A 17,815-nucleotide genomic window follows, 5' to 3' on the forward strand; every position below is an offset into this window, starting at 1 on the left:
TGAGAATTTGCATTTTTAACAAGTTCCCGAGCGCTGCTCGTGCTGCTGGTGTAGGGACCACACTCAGAATTTTAGTCTGTTCATGGAGCCAGAAAACCTGGGTTTGGGTTTGGTTCCCAGCACTAGGATGAAAAGAGTACAAGTTCTGGAATCGGCGAAAACTGGGTTCAAGTCTGAGCCACCCTTATTTTACTTGCTCAATAACCTTTAGTCAAATGATATCTCTCTTAGTTTCAGCTTATTCTTTCTCAAAATGGGAAAAATAATATCTGCTTCACAGTATTGTTGGGAGTTAATGGGTAAGTGGCCAGGTACAAGGGGTTTCCCAGCCCCAGGAAAACTGTGAGAGCTCCTGGGTATGCAGTTGGGTTAGCTTAAAGAAGCACTCTCTTTCAGTAAGCAAATGTTTCCTTCTTCGTGAGCGTGAGTGAGTGAACTCTTTCAGGCCTGGTTTCCTTGTTTATTGTGCCATCCTAGATAATCAGTAGACACAAATACAGGGGCTACTAAAAATACAGTCCTTCAAGCCCTTGCAATTAGATTGATTCCCAAGGGCTCTTGGTAATTTGAGGCTTGTGGGAAAGTCTTTGCCTCTCTCAGAGCCTCAGTTTCTCCATCTGTAAAAGGGTAAGGTTTGAGTTCAATGATTTATTATCTCAAAGGTTTCTTCTTGTTCTGAGAAGTCTAGGATTCTGTGACTTAGAACTCAAGGCATTTATTTCAGGATAGTCCATTGAAATAAAAATTTAAAAAGTCGTGATCCTTGCTTTTATCCATTTACGTATTTTTAATACCCTTCAACTGCCCAGCCATCTTTAACTAGGCTACTACAGAGGAAGCCAAGAACAACAGACAAACAGGTCTTGTCCCATCGCAGGGCTAAAATGGTTTATCTGTTATTTAATAGCGACATCTAGTGGCTATTCCTCGTAGAACAATAAGATATGTGCTTTCCTGTGAACTCATCTGAAGCTCAACTGCTTTTGCTGCAGATATTCATTCAAGAATCTTTTAGTAATCGCTTACTTTATGGCAAACATTGTGCCAGGCCCTGAAGGGCGGTGATAAAAGATACATGGTCCCTACACTCTCGGAGCTCTTAGTCCAATGAGGAAGGCAGACAGAACACTGGGCAGCCAGCACATTACAGTGGGAGAGCATCAGCCAGTGGGAGCAAAGGGAGAGGGTGGGATTGCTTAACTGCTTAGGGAGGTCAGGGAAAGTTTCATGGAGAAGGCGATCTTTGAATTGCCTTTTTTTTTTCATCATCACATAGTACTATATTCACCACCATGATTATTTTTTAGACTATTGCATCACTCCAGAAAAAGAGATAAAAAAGAAAGAAGAAAAAACTCAAACATACCATACCCCTTACCCCTCCCTCTCATTGCCCACCAGAATTTCCATCTTCTCAATATATTTTAACCTTTGTTCCCCGTTTTTTTCTATACCCCTTACCACTCCCTTTCAGTATCCACTAGTATTTCAACCTACTCAATTTACTTTAACATTTGTTCCCCCAATTATTTTTTTATTTTTAATCCATACTGTTTTGCTCATCTGTCAAAACCTTGGCATCAGACACAAGGTTTTCACAACCACAGAGTCACATTGTGAAAGCTATATCATTATACGTTCATCTTCAAGAAACATGACTACTGGAACACAGTTTCAGGCACTTCCCTCTAACTTCTCTAATACACCTCAACTAAAAAGGGGAAATCTATATAACGCATAAGAATAACCTCCAGGATAACCTCTTGACTCTGTTTGGAATCTCTCAGCCATTGACACTTTATTTTGTCTCATGTTGCTCTTCCCCCTTTTGGTTAAGAAAGTTTTCTCAATCCCTTGATGCTGAGTCCCAGCTCATTCTAGGATTTCTGTCCCACATTGCCAAGAAGGTCCACACCCCTGGGAGTCATAGACGGGGAGGGCACGTAGAGAGGGGGAGGGCAGTAGGAATTTGCTTGCCATGTTGGCTGAGAGAGATAGGCCTTTTGAAGGAATTCTCCAGGTAACCTACAAAGGACAGCTAAAAGCCATTCAAAATAGTGGCTGCTCCTTATACAAAGGCAGGAGCCATGTAGGGCCATTGCCTGGGACCAATTTGGAGATTTGAGAATACTTTTATATGCCTAGAATATGAGAGTATAGAATAGGACTTCTCACCTTCAGGTCAATTGGTATTTGGGGCTGAATAATTCTGAATAATTTGTAAACTGTTCAGAAGCATTTCTGTATTCTGTCCACTAGATGCCAGTAGCACTTCCCCCCCCCAGCCGTGACAACCAAAAATGTCTCTAGATATCGCCAGAGATGTCCCGGGATTGGGAGCAAACCCATACCCGGTTGAGACTGACTGGTGTAGAGGGAGCATTTTAGAGTGGAAGCTGGAGAAAGAAGATGGTGACAGGGTCCCACAAGCTGTGTCTAGCCTGTGGAGGCGCTTGGTCTTCATGTCATAGTTGATAGGGAGCCATTGAGAGGTCTTAAGTACGGAATGACAGATCAGATATGTGCCGTGGGGTGATTTGGAAGGTCCGTGAGACCGGAAGCTGGTGGGTCCACAGGAAGCTGCTGTAATGATCCAGTACTGAAGTGATGAGGTCATGGTGGAAAGGATGGATTTGAGAGATGCTAAGAATAGAAGCAGCAGATATTTAGCAAGATTTAGATGTTGGTGATGAGAGAGAAATAGGAGTCACGGTTGATCAAAGGGTTTCTTGCCTAGACAGCTCTTTTGTTGATTCCTATTGTTGTTTCCACCTTTTCTTATCAATGACAGAAAATTGGGGCTAGATGTAGAGGGCAATAAACCTTTCACGCCACTGTGCCTACAAAGGCACCATGGGCCTACAGAGGCACTGAAACAATTAATCTAGGGAACTGGTGGGGTGTCAGGACTTCAGTTTATTTATTTATTAATTTTTGGGGGGGTTGCATGGTCCAGAAATCGAACCCGGGTCTCCCACATGAAGTGCTAGCATTCTACCACTGACCCACCCATGCACCCAGGACTTCAATTTAAACATGTGACACCTGGTCATCTTAATCAAGTGCCATGTGTGGTCACAAGATAGTCCTGTCCAATTACTATTAACTGATACAGGCTGAGTGTGATTTTCCCAGGGCCACATTTGGCTCTCTTATTTAAAATTAAATCGTTCTGTTCACCAGCATCCTTGGGTTTGTTTTAACCCAAGGGGAAGTTGCCAGCAGCTGCCACAATCCTGCTCACACCTGCATTTTGTTCTGTTTTGATCAGTGCCTGGATATGGGCATTGCCAACTGGAACAAGGAGGTACAGTGAAAATATTGAGGGATTATAACATCGTAATGTCCTGGCATTTTTCAATGTCCTCCAACTCTTCCCACTTTGTCAGCAGTTATGCACATTCCTGCACGTTCCCTCCAAGCTCTGTGCCTTCATTATCTTTCCCCAAGGTTAGCTCCATGGGAAATTGTACCCAGAGAGACAAATACTAAGAAACAGTTGACTTTGCTGGCAACATGTGCATGTGCTAGCTCTCTCGGCTCCGTGCCTTCTTGAACTATGCCCACTATAAAACCCTGCTTTCCCAGCCCCCCTCCCCCCATCAGTGCAGACCATTGCTGAATCTCCTCCCACTGTCAAGGACAAGGACCCCATGCATGCCCCTAATAAATGCCCTATCTTACTCACTAGGCTGGACATGTCCGAGTCATTCTTTGGTCTATCACTCTCCTCGCTGTCTTTTTTGGAGTTTGGAGTTTGGAGTTTGGAGAAAGGCTGTCTTTTTTTTTTTGACAATTTTATTTTCAAACCATACAGTCCATCCAAAGTGAGCTCTCCGTGTTATTGCAGTTCACCACTGTAGTCAATTTGAGAACATTGGCGTACATTTGTTCTAGTTCATGTAAGAACTTTCTTACATTTGTGCAATTAACCACAGTCATCATACACGGCAGATTTCACTATTATACAGTCCCGTGTTTTATCCTCTGGCTTCCCTTCTAGTGACATACATGACCCTAGACTTCCCCTTTCAACCATACTCACAGTTTGCACTGTTGATTGCACTTAGAGTATTGTGCTATCATCACCTCTATTCATTTCCAAACATTTATAATCAACCTTATTAAAAAGTATGTACACCTTAAGCATCACCTGCCCGGTCCCTACCCTCTTTCTATCTCCTGGTAACCTATACCCTAGATTTCAACCTCCGGAGTTTGCTCATTATAATTATTACTGAGACCATACAATATTTGTCCTTTTCTGACTAGCTTATTTCACTCAACATAATGTCCTTAAGTCTCGTTCATGTTATTGCATGCATGAGGGCTTCATTCCTTCTTACAGCTGCATAATATTCCATCATATATGTATATACCACAATTGGTTTATCCACTCACCAGTTGATGGACACCTGGGTTGTTTCCAACTTTTGGCAGTTGTGAATAATGCTGGTATGGCCATCGCTGTGCACACATCTGTTCATGTCCCTGTTTTCACGTCTTCTGGGTATATAAACCTAGTGACAGGATTGCTGGAACATATGGTATTTCTGTACTTAGCTTCCTGAGGACCCATCGAACTGCCTTTCAGAGTGGTAGGTACCGTTCTACATTCCCACCAGCAGTGAATAAGTTTTCCTATTTCTCTACATCCTCTCCAGCACTTGTAGTTTTCTGTCTTTTGAGAATGACCATTCTAATAGGTGTGAAATGATATCTCATTGTGGTTTTGATGTGCATTTCCCTAATAGCTAGTGATATGCAGCATCTTTTCATGTGCTTTTTGGCCGTTTGTATTTCGAAAGGCTGTCTTTTTACACTGCCCCTCACCTTACTCGGAACGGGGGCATTATCAGAATCCAGCTGCATTTTGACAGTCTTCAACTAACCCTAACAAACAATTAAACAGGGTCACAAAAACAACTACATCAGTCTGGACAAAGTAGATCGGTTTCAAAAATGGCACATGTGTAAAAGAATGAAAGAGTTTAATTCACTGTGTGTCAGTGGTACAGCCTGGCTGTCTGAAAGGTCTCTGATATCTGAGAGGCCACATTAACAGAAATGGTGTCTAGAATGAGGGAGGTGATAGACTGTCCCTTTTTACTTGTCACACTATGCCATGCCTAGAGGGCCACGTTCCAATGAAATGAATGCTTTCAGAGATCAACAAGGAGGGCAGTGAGGGGACTTGAAGCAATGTTCAGAATAATTGCAAACCAAATTGAGCATAAAGAAAGAGAGGCCTTGGGGCACATGAAGACTGTCTTCAAATATCGAAAGCCACTTTGTGGAAGGAAGAACAGATCCCTAAGGAGAACCTCATGGTTTAGAACTTCCACTTTATGCTGAGAACTCCCACCTCTTTCATCATAAGCCCACATTGCTCTCTGAGTGCTAGATCTGTCTGCCTGACTCTCTACCAGCCGTTTCCACTCGGATGCCCCATAAGGGCCTCCAATTTAATCCCAGAAACAGAGGAGGTGTCCTTAACTCTTCTGCCTCCTTCTCCCCTACACTGATTTTGTCACCAAGTCTTGTGAATTCTGCCACCTAAATATTGCTCTAGTCTGCCCCTCGTCTTCTTTTGCCTTATCTTCTGCAGTAGCCTCTTAACTAATTTATTTCCCTAACTCCACCTCCACGCACTATCCACAGTGATCTGTCTAAAACATTGATCTCAACATGTCGCCCTACTGCTTAAAACCCTTCGAAGACCTCCTTGTTGCCTACGGAATAAAGTCTAAATTATTTAATATGGCAACAGAGGCCTTCCAATGCCATCCTTAAACCCTGCCACTGCTATTCACTCCTCAATGTGCCCCGACCCCACCCCACCCGCCACAAGCTAGTTTATACCTCTGGCCTTCGCATGTGCTGATCCTTCTGCCTCATATTCCTTTCCTGTCTTCTTGCCTCATCGAATCCTTACTTGTTTCTCAACATAAAGCTCTGTTTCAAGGTGAAACTATCTCATATCTTTAATCCAGGCTAAGAATCTCTGCAAGAGGCTTTCACTGCACTCTGTAGCCATTGCTAGCACTTCATATTGAAATGCTCCCCTTAGGCTCCTGTGTCTTATCCATGTCTGTATCTCCAGTGCAGGGGGTAACTGAACTGGGCTGTCAGTTGTAACTGTGACATCCAGGTTTCTGGGCTGCCCAACTGCATTCCCATTGGGTTGGTGTTTCACCTCCTCAGTTGCTCTGTGAACAGGGACTACTACTCTGACATTGCCCTAACAATTCTTCTCTGAGAATGATAGGTACTGGATCCTCTGCCAACCTCCAAGGTTCTTCTCCTTACCTGTCCTCCCTCCTGTAACACACTGTGCAATTAGGGAGGCCACTGGACACTCCTGGAGACCTTCAGCAGATCTCCCTTCTCACCCGGAGGATCGTGTTTTCTAGCAGCATCATGTATTTAGAGTTAAGGCGGTCTGAACCTCCTGGGAATGTTTTCTCTGGAAGATGGGAACTGTTGACAGATCACTGAATCCCCAGAGATATGGTCATCTGACCTGAGGGTGGCTCTTACAACCGGGGCAGTACATGTGTGTTTGTGTGTGTGTGTGTGTGTGTGTGTGTGTGTGTGTGTGTGTGTGTGTGTGTGTGTGTGTGTGTGTGTGTGTGTATGAGTCTAGGCCCCTCTAGTTTCTTTCCCAGCATGGTAAACTCTACAGTGTAGAGACTGAGGCTCCCCTCATCGCATGTGGGCACCTTCAGGTTGAAGATGTACTATAGTCACACGTCCATAAATCTAGAGACTATCTGAGAATCTGTCTCTGCTCCTCTGAGCTGCCTCCTCTCTCTCTCTCCGTGTGGGAATGGTGCTTACAAAATACCCATCCTGACACTAACCCTGTTGATTGGAATCCATCTCCTCTGAAAGACAAGGATGGGTTTTAGGAAAGAAAGCCTCAAATGTACACTGTGGTGCACTCTGGAATTTACCAGAAGGTGTCACTGTAGGCTTAAACCAGTAAAATGTATTAGGTGGGGACGGTCAGTTAAGCATGTAGGTTACTCCATTAATTTTTTTCTTAAAAAATTGATTAGAGAAGTTGTAGCTTTAAAGGAAAATCATGCAGAAGCTAGAGTTAGTTCCCTTATACCCATCTCACACACTCAGTTTTCACTATTATTAACACTTTGCAGTAGGGTGGTACATTTGTTACAATTGATGAAACAATATTAATACAATTATACTATTACTTTTACTCCATACTTTAGGGTTTACTGTTTACATGTACAGTCCTATGTGTTTTTTTTTAATTTTTATTCTAGTAGCATGCATACAACCTAAAATTTCCCTTTCTAACCATATTCAAATATATTGGTTTTAATTACATTTGCAATGTTGTGCCACGATCAGCAACATCCATTATGAAATCATTTTCTTCACCCCAAAGAGAAACTCTGTTAAGCATTAACTCCCCATTCTCTACCCTGACCCTGGCCCCTGATAACCTATATTCTAGTTTCTGACTATAATTTTCTTGCATTAATTACTTCATATCAGTGAGATCATACAATATTTGTCCTTTTGTATCTGGCTTATTTCACTCAACATGATGTCCTCGAGCTTCATCCATGTTGGTCGAATGTATGAGGACTTCATTTGTATTTATGGCTGAATAATAGTTCGTTGTGTCTATATACCACATTTTGCTTATCCATTTTTCAGTTGATGGACAGCTTGGGTTGCTTCCATCTTTTGGCAATTGTGAATAATGCTGCTAAGAACATCAGTATGTAAATATCTGTTCAAGTGCCTGCTTTAAGTTCTCTTGGATACTCTATATACCTAAACATGTGGTTGCCTCAGCTTTCTGAGGAAACAACAAACTATTTTCCACAGCATCTACACCATTTACGACCCCACCAACAATGAACGAGTGTTCCTATATCTCCATATCCTCTCCAACACTTTTTATTTCTATTTTTAATTAGTAACCATTCCAGTGGGTAAAAATGGTTTCTCACTGTGGTTTTGATTTGCATTTATTTCCCTGATTCCTAGTAATGTTGAGCATTGTTTCATGTGCTTTTTGACCATTTGTATATCTTCTTTGGAGAAATATCTATTCAAATCTTTTGTACATTTTTAAATTGGGTTGTTTGTTTTTTTGCTGTTCAGATACAGGAGTTCTTTATATATTGTGAATATTAAGCCTTTATCAGACATGTGGTTTTCAAATATTTTCTCCCATTCTGTAAGTTGTCTTTTTTTTTTTTTTTTACCATGGGCAGGCACCCGGAAACGAAACCGGGTCTCTGGCATGGCAGGCGAGAACTCTGCCACTGAGCCACCATTGCCCTCTCTTTTTACTTTAAGTACTTTGATGCCCAAGACTTTTGAATCTTGATAAAGTTCCATTTGTCCAATTTTTTTCATTTCATGTAAATTTAAAGAAATCATTGATTAACTCAATGTCCTGAAGATGTGTCCCTATTTTTCCTTCTGGGAGTTTTTTAGCTTGAGTTCTTATATTTGGATCTTTGTGTCACTTTTGTTTATTTTGTATGTCGTGTGAGGTAGGGGTCCACCTTCATTCTTTTGCATGTGGATATTCATTTTTTCCAACACCATTTGTTGAAGAGTCTATTCTTAACTCAATTGAGAAAGAATAGACTGTTCAACAAATGATTGATTCAGTGAACCAGAGATGTGAACGTTTATTTCTGAACTCTCAATTCAATTCAATTGGTCGATATCTGCTCTTGTGTCAGTACCATGCTCTTTTTTTTTTTCTTTGATGGCTAAATTTTATTTTCTTTTTTTGATGGTTAAAATTTTTTTTTTGATGAGTACCATGCTCTTTTGATTACTATAGTTCTATAATAAGTTTTAAAATCAGGAAATGTGAGCCCTCATTCTTCTTTTTTAACATTGGCTTTGACTATTTGTAGCCCCTTACCTTTCCATATAAATTTGATGATTGGTCTTTTCTTTTCAACAAAGAAGGCTTTTGGGATTGGGATTGAGATTGCATTGAATCTGCAAATCACTTTGAGTAGAACTGACATCTTAACAATCATCTTGCAATAGTCTTACAATCCATGTGCACAGAATGTCCTTCCATTTATTTGTCTTCTTTGACTTCTGTTTTGTAGTTTTCTGAATGTAAGTTCTTCATTTTTCCCAAAAATATTGGATTCTTTTAGTTGCTATTGTAAATAGGATATTTTTCTTGATTTCCTCTTCAGATTGTTCATTACTAATGTATAGCAACATTACTGATTTTTGCATGTTGATCTTTGCTGAATTTGTTTATTAACTCTAGTAGCTTTGGGGTAGATTTTTCAAGATTTACTATATATATAGCTTCATATCCTCTACAAATAGGGAAAGTTTTACTTTTTCCTTTCCAATATAAATAACATACCTTTTTTTTTCATGCCTAATTGTTCTTGCCAGAATTTCTAGTACAATGTTGAACAACTGTGATGACAGTAGGCATCCTTGTCTTGTTTCTGATCTTAGGAGAGAAAGCTTTCAGGCTTTTACTATTGAGTGTGATGTTAGATATGGGTTTTTCATATATGCCCTTTCTTATGTTGAGGTAGTTTTCTTATAATCCTCATTTTCAAGGTGCTTTTATCATGAAGGGATGCTGGATTTTGTCAAGTGCCTTTTCTACATCGATTGGGATGATCATTGGGTTATTTTCCTTTGTTATATTATTGAGTGTATTACCTTAATTTTTTTATGTTGAGCCACCCTTGCATACCTGGGATAAATCCCACTTGGTCAATTCTTTTAATGCCATGTTGCATTCGGTTTGGTAGATATATTGAGGATATTACATCTATATTCTTAATGGATATTGGTCTGTAATTTTCTCTTCCTGTAGCATCTTTATCTAGCTTAGGTATTAAGGTGATATTGGCCTTATAGAATGATTTCAGAAGTGTTCCATCGTCTTCAACTTTTTGGAAGAGTTTAAGCAGGAATGGTTAACTCTTTGTGGAATGTTTGGTAAAATTCACCAGTGAAGCCATAATGTCCTGGACTTTTCTTTGTTTGGATGTCTGTATATCTGATTCAATCTCTTTATTTGTTCTTGGCTTGTTGAGGTCATCTATTTCTTCTTGAGTAAGTGTAGCTGGTTTGTGTGTTTCTAGGATTTATCCATTTCATGTAGGCTTTCTAATTTGTTGGCATAGAGCTGTTCCTAGTATCCTCATATTACTTTTAACTTCCAAGCACAGAATAGGGGAATTTCTACCCAGGATTTCAGAGTAGGTGGAAGTCCAAAAATTGGGGGAAATGTATCCTCCCAGAGGATTTCAGCCAACAAATTCTGCCAAATGGTTGAGTAGGTTCTCTCTGGCTCGTCTTGCATGTGCATAGAAGTCCATTCCCTCAAATGACAAAGAATAAACTTCAGAAAAGTTGTAAGCCATTCCCCAGTTTTCCTTTGTTTAAAAAACTGAATGCTAATATTCAGTGTTTACAGTTGGGTTCCTGACCCAATTTGCCCTTCCATGACCTCATCCTTCATCCTTTATCCAGTGTACCTGAATGGAAACTCATTTGTTATTAAAAACACAATCCCAGGGTTGTTTTCCTTATTGTATATGCCTCATTACGCTGTAGACCTCAGTGTTTCTGGGGTGTGAGGTATGTGTGTGCATCTGCTGAATATGTATGTTTCTGGGTACATGGTTTAAATGATTGAGTCTGCTATTTGGGCAACAAGAAGTATCCATTTGCAGTACTAAAGAGAAGATAGCTGTACAGCAAAGCCTTCACTCTTGCTGACATCCTGGTGTCCTTCAGGTAGAGAAAGAAAAGGAACATTTTGGAACTGATACAGTTAACTTTCGTATACTAGGAATATTATCATGTGAGGGAAGACTGAAACCAAGGTTTCTGCCCTTGGCAGCTACCAGATCTATTTCAGTTCATGACTAACCTCAATGTTTATTTCTGGAGGCCCTGGGCTCCTCTCCCTATCTCTACATTCCACTTGCATCACATAGGAGCCGAGATGTTATGACAACATCCAGAATCAAAAGCATCTGAGCAGGTACTCTTGTCAACTGAGATTTTGTTTTGTGATAAGATATCCAGATTAGACTTTCTAAATATACAAGAGCATTTATGATTTACATGTTTAATAAGAAAGCTTAGGATTTGCGCTCACTTCTCAACTCCGTATCACTTCAAGAAATCACCTCCTTCCACTGAGTGTCCATTTCATGATCAGTTAATGGCGGTTTAGAAGTGGGTGTGTTAAAAAAAAAATGGTTGCCTGCTTACCCAATGAGGTCCCGGGGGGGGGGGGGGGGGTTGTGCCATCGGATGGAGCGAAAGAGAGAGGGAAGGGGAAATGAAGAACAAGGCTCGTACATCCTGGGCCTGACCTATTCATACCTGCTTTAGCCGAAGTGTCAGCAAATTGGGTAAAAGGATATACTGTGTGGCCAGACTAGCAAGACAGAGGGGGGGGGGGGACTACAGCACGGTTCACAGGACACATGCCACCAGGTCACTCATCATTCACCTCTTGCCTTCCTTCTTGGCCGGTGAACATCACATGTGCCACTTGCCTCTCTGACTTCACCTGTGTCACCCACATCCCTGACTCTCTGTCTCTGTATTTTGTCCTTAGGAACTTCCACTACATCACCATCCTCCGAGACCCGCTGTCCCGGTACTTGAGCGAATGGAGGCATGTTCAGAGAGGGGCGACGTGGAAAGCATCCCTGCACGTCTGTGATGGAAGATCTCCAACCTCAGAGGAACTTCCCAGCTGCTACACTGGTGATGACTGGTCTGGCTGCCCCCTTAAGGAATTCATGGACTGCCCTTATAATCTAGCCAACAACCGCCAGGTACGCATGCTCTCGGACCTGACCCTCGTAGGCTGTTACAACCTCTCTGTCATGCCCGAAAAGCAAAGAAACAAGGTCCTCCTGGAAAGCGCCAAGTCAAATCTGAAGCACATGGCATTCTTCGGCCTCACTGAATTTCAGCGCAAGACCCAGTATCTGTTTGAGAAAACCTTCAACATGAACTTTATTTCACCGTTTACCCAATACAATACCACTAGGGCTTCTAGTGTAGAGATCAATGAGGAAATCCAAAAGCGTATTGAGGGACTGAATTTCCTGGATATGGAATTGTACAGCTATGCCAAAGACCTCTTTCTGCAGAGGTATCAGTTTATGAGGCAGAAGGAGCATCAGGAGGCCAGGCGGAAGCGTCAGGAACAACGCAAATTTCTGAAGGGAAGGTTCCTTCAGACCCAGTTCCAGAGCCAGGGTCAGGGCCAGAGCCAGAATCAGAGTCAGAATCCGAATCCAAATCCGAATCGGAATCTGACTCAGAATCCGATTCAGAATCCGATTCAGAATCCGATTCAGAATCTGACTCAGAGCTCAAGTCAGAATTCGAGCCAGAGGGAGGCCTTGGGGCAAGAGCAGAGCGAAAGCAGCTCCAGCAGTGGCAGCAGGGACTACGCAGGCAGCGTAGAGAAATGGCGTTAGAGGGATCACGAAGGTTTGTGCTCGCTTCTCCCACTGCGCCAGTAAAAAATATATGGCAGATCTTAAAAGATGAGCGTGTTCAAACACATCCTGCTTCCTTCATTTGGGAAGTTTCAAAAGAAAAAACGCAAAGATGTTGCCTTTACAGTTGCCTTTCGATTAAATGTTATACTGTGTGTGGGTAAAACAAATCTCAATATGTAATTAAATTGTCTCTTTGGTTTATTGGACTATTTATGAAATCCAAAAGCCAAACCAGACTCACCAGAAATTGCCATTTAGGTATTTTAAGAAGCTCTCAAATTAGTTCTGGAGACAAAACGAAAACATACAATATGACCGTTTAACTTCTGGCTGAGAAATGGATTTTAACTTATTTGCGATACATTGTTGAAACCCAGCCTTGGAAGTAACCAAATAAAACAAAATAAATAAAATGAGACCTTTTATTTTCTTCTGAAGTTTAGCAAGGAGTCATTTAAATAGAAGAAGAGCTGATAGTAAATTTTACCAAACTCTGGAAAATGAGAAATTTGCCACCCAAACATGGGTGAGTTTATGTAAAAACATTGGCTTTTCAAGTAGAAGGGAACACATATCTTGTTATTTAAGAGATGTTTAAAATTTTAAGCTTTTTCTATTTTCTGCTATTTAAAGGTTTTAAACAGGGTGTATCTCATATTAAACAAAAGAACTTTTTTTTTTCCAAATAGAATACTGATACAAAGATTTGATTTCCAGACACTTTTAGGGCACTGTAATTTCAACAATTCTGAAATATTTTTGGCGCTTTCATTCATTTCAAGGCTTCTCCGAGTTGTGCTCATTCCAAACTCATCCATTTATAGAATCTTTATTCATTATCTAAATGGTGTGTTTGCTGAATTTATTGTGGTATATAATCCTGGATAAAAGTCAGGACTCTCATTCTATAGAATTGTCTTATCAATGTTTGTGTAATGTGGTCCTTTTCAAGAAACTCTTGAGCAGGATAATGTGTCTAAAAATATTGATGAATTATTCTTGATCAGGTAAAATTAAACCTGAATGTGAACTGTTGTTTACTTTTTGTATATTTTTATTGTAATGTTTTCGGTTGGAGTGGCTATTTCTAGCCCTTTAGTTCTTTTTTTTTCGTGTTGACAGATTGCAGACAATTACAAGAGCAAAAAAATGGTTGAATAAGCATTGGAATAGCCGGAGCTATTCAGTAACACCAAAAGATGTATCTCAATACTTTGAGTTAACCCTTCTCCCAGATTTTATGTTAAGAAAAAAACAAAAGAAAAGAATGTTTGGCAGTGTGGTTATGTATCATGAGCGTATGAATAGAGAAGAGTGATTTAGTCGTGTGAGTTTACACAAAAAACACTTTGAAGCTATCAATTATGAATTGAGCAAGGTAAAATAAAAAACAGAATAAAATGAGGTAGCTCTCTGTGCTGTCAGGCAGCATGATTCTGGGCAGTTTCCATTTTACAGGTTTTGCTACATTTTTGAAAGGACTTACGCTAACCCCCTGGCTATCAGTCAAGCAGGGTGACGGGACTGGAAGTGGCATTTTTGTTTTCAAGAGAGATATGCTCAGAGATGTGGCCATCAAAATCATATCTTGTACAATCTTCTCATTTGTGCAACTTTCTCATGATCTGGTTTCTGCAATCATATGGCCACAAGCTAGACAGAAAGCTGAGTATTTGGGGTTTAGAAATAGATATTCTTGACTCTAAGCTTGTATCAGTATATCAAAATTTCTGTTTTGTCTGACACTTTTGCAGTCTTGGGATGGGTGAGAACCGAAAAATTGGATGGACATTTTTAAAAATCAAACGCATCTAGGAGTCAAAGTGTTTTATAGAGTAAAACTATTTTGTGTACAGTGTGTTTTTAAAATAAGTGTTCTCTAGATAACTATGGTATTTCGATTTTGTTTAGTTTTAATTGGAAATATTTGATCTTAACACTGATAGGTACTGCTGGGAAGCAGGATGGAGCACGAGCCAGTGGAAAAGCTTGTTACAGGAAAAAAAAAAAACTTTGTGTAATTGCTGTGGTGTGCATGGTTTGCTGAGATTAAGTGCATTTTCTTTGTCTATACTGATTATTGTATATAAGGGGTGTTATAAATATACGTTTTTGTCAGCCTCGTGTAAATCCCATGATTTCAATTGTAAACATCAGTCCAGTGGTGTAGCTTTACAAACCATTCACTGATTTGGTGTAATTTAACAATAGATATGAAATAAAGTTTAAATTACAAGCTCTGAGTAATTTCATGATTTCAAGACTTACAGCCATTAGCCATTGTGACATCACACACAATAACAAAATTCTCTCTTCTCAAGGACTTTCCTTTTTCCTCTTGCTGGTCAGGCCTGGAAAAATGAAATGGCCCATTCTAATCCTCCACGGGAAAATGGCCTTAGTTTTAGATGCTTCCTTTTGAGAAACCATACCATTTCTCCTTTTGAGTAAAACAAAGTCACCAGGGAAAGAAGACAAGGTTTGTTATGCAGATAGAGTATGTGTGTGTGTTTTAATTTAAAGGTTCTTCAATTAGATGCTTGCATATCTAGGAACATGGAGAAAGGAAAAAATAGCTTGCTTTATTTCCTGTCCATCCCCTCTACCCATAGGGCAGAGGATAAAGCTAAGCATTTAATTTAATATAATTTGCTGTAATTGTATTCAATGTACATATTTTCCCAAGCAAACGCCTGTGGTTAGAACTTTAGAAGGCATGATCCGCCCTTGCCCTTTTCCAGATGGAATTTGGATTTCAGTTCCAAGAGATTAGAGGGAGGAAAACCATAAATTTGGGAGAGTTAAGTATGCTCAGCCTGTAAACTATTTAAACTTATGAGATTTTGCCCATCAGTTGTCTGTTGAGCAATAATTGAGGGTCTAAAGGTCTTGATTCCATAAAGGTCCCATGATCTCCTGGGAGGAACTATTAAAAGGGACATAAGGGCCAAGAACTTGAAATATTTAGCACTGAAGTGGGGTAAATGCAGAAGACCTGTACTTTGCTTCAGGACACACAATCAGGGTTGGTTGCTAAGGAAATGGAGAGGAACTATAATGGAGAAATAATTCATGGAATTATTTCTTAACCAAGGTTTCCTTCCATGGTTAAGAAGTGATGGGTAGAAAGTAACATTAAAGGACTGCAAGACAGGCTTAGAACAGTTGCAGTCTCACCATGTCTGGGATGGTCAAAGGATGCAGAATAGTTCCGGGTGGTGATGGGCAAGCCCCAGCTTTCTTGCACTGGCCTAAAGACCTTATTCCTGACAGTTGATAGCAGGGAAGAGGGTGACTTTGGGGTATTACTTCAATGTAAGTGGCCCTCTGCAATAGACCCGACTTCCTTTTCTCTTGCTTCACTAGGACTCAACTAAGCAAATAAACAAAAACTGGAGGCTTTATAAAAAAAGGTGGACAAAAAACAGTGTATGCTATCTCCAAATGCAACCCCTCCCCAGGATTGTGGAAGAAGGCAGCTCTCATCTCTCAAATGGCAAGAATGAGGCCACCTGACAATTTCGAATGTCAAAAGAATTTGATCCACACCTCAAAATTCCAAAATAAACTCATAATGCATTGCCCAGACCCTCACAAATGTGCAAAAAGCCTCAGAATTTCAGGAGAAAACTATCTTGAAAAGCAAATCTACTGTTTCTCGGTATAAATTGCACTGTGCTGAATAGCTAGGGCCAAATCAAGCCCTCCATCTGCTTTTGTAAAAAAAAGAAAAAATGTGAGAATGCAGCCACGCCGTTTGTTTACCTCTATAGCAGCAGATCTGAGTAATTCTAACAGAAATCATATGCCCCAGAAGCCTGAAATGTTTACTTTCTGGCCCTTTAGAGAGCTAGATTTGATTAGCTAGACAGTTCATCAAAATGTCCCAAACAGTGAAAAGCTGGAATAGATCCCAGAATCTGAGAGAATTAGTGGGGTGTAACTCACACAACACACTCACCCCCCAAAACAACACATACAACGTTTACTGAGCACCTACTAAGGGAGAAACCTGTATTAAGCCTGAGAGTAGGGGAGGACCTGATCTTTTCTCACAGGAATTGGGAAATCAAAACCAAATGCTGTGGCAGTGAGTATAGTTAAATCTCAATTAGTTCTTCCGTCGTCATACATACTTGGCGTCTACCAATTCCTTGCGTGTGTGTGTGTGTTCAATCACATACCTGTAAACACTAAAACAATATAGAGGTATGCAAAGTAAAAAGTAAAAGAGTACCTACACAACTCCTACTCCCCACAAAAAACTGTTATACTCACGTGATTTCTTGCAGTTCTCCTTGTTCTAGGTACATTTAAATGTACTCCTTCTACACATACCACCTCATATCCACATACTTATGTAATATTTACAACAAAAACGCAACCGTGATCTTCAGATCGTTACACAGTTTCCTTCTTATTTGTTTCTTTCTTTTTTTTTTTTTAAATTCAACAGTACATCCTGGTTTTCTTTCCAAAACAAGAACATAATGGATGGTTTACCCTAAGCCCCCCAAATGATTACTGCTGGATCCCGACTGGCTGGGTTTGAATCCCGGCTCTACCATGTGCCAACTGTGTGACCTTGGGAAAGTCACTTAACGTCCCCATGCTTCAGTTGGTTGCTGTGAGGAGTGAAGGAATTAATATTTGTAAAGCACTTAGGACAGTGGCTGGCACCAAATTATCCTTATATATACTAAATATCCTTTTGATTGTCATGGTTATTGTTATTAGCATAAAGGCTAGCTGACTGCTGAGTGTCCACATCTCTGAGCTCAAGAAGACGTGAATTGAAAATATTAGCAAGAAAAAATTAAGCAAAAAAATAGTGTATGTCCTATTGTGACTAATTTTAAAAATCTTTTCTAAAAATAAAAATAAAGATACGAGTAGATCTCCAATGTTGTGTAATTAAATCTGGAAGCCCTATCCTAGGGTTTACCTCGGATGTTTGAATATAGTTAGTCACAGGAGTGTTCTGAAAGATCTAATCTGCAAAAATGCCAGATGAGTCATTGATATTCTTTCAAGTGACAAAAATGCATTATCTGATGTCCTTGGCTGATTTGGGACCTATTTTATCACCATTAGCCAAGGCTGAGTCACTTCCAGGCCCTTCCCTCTCCACCAGTCTCCCCAGGCAACATTGTCAGATTATCAGCCTGTGTGCAAGATGGGATCTGAGAGGTTCACTTCTCTCCCTCCCAACTCTGCATTGGCACCTGGAATTCCCACACTGCAAGTCTCTACCCTGTATGAAAGCAGCATGCCCAGAAGACCCTATTAAA

At 40.4% G+C, this 17,815-nt stretch overlaps 1 protein-coding gene across 1 annotated transcript in view; it reads left to right on the plus strand.

The window, feature by feature from the left end:
- HS6ST2 (heparan sulfate 6-O-sulfotransferase 2) overlaps positions 1–14,734 on the plus strand; it is a 378,854-nt gene extending 364,120 nt beyond the window's left edge. Inside the window, exon 3 of the mRNA XM_077145201.1 lies at positions 11,624–14,734. Coding sequence (XP_077001316.1) covers positions 11,624–12,500 — 877 coding nt within the window. The 3' untranslated portion in view covers positions 12,501–14,734. The remainder of the gene's footprint in view (positions 1–11,623) is intronic.
- The last annotated feature ends 3,081 nt before the right edge of the window (positions 14,735–17,815 follow it).

The sequence above is a fragment of the Tamandua tetradactyla genome, chromosome X (assembly GCF_023851605.1).
Source record: "Tamandua tetradactyla isolate mTamTet1 chromosome X, mTamTet1.pri, whole genome shotgun sequence".
NCBI lineage: Eukaryota > Metazoa > Chordata > Mammalia > Pilosa > Myrmecophagidae > Tamandua > Tamandua tetradactyla.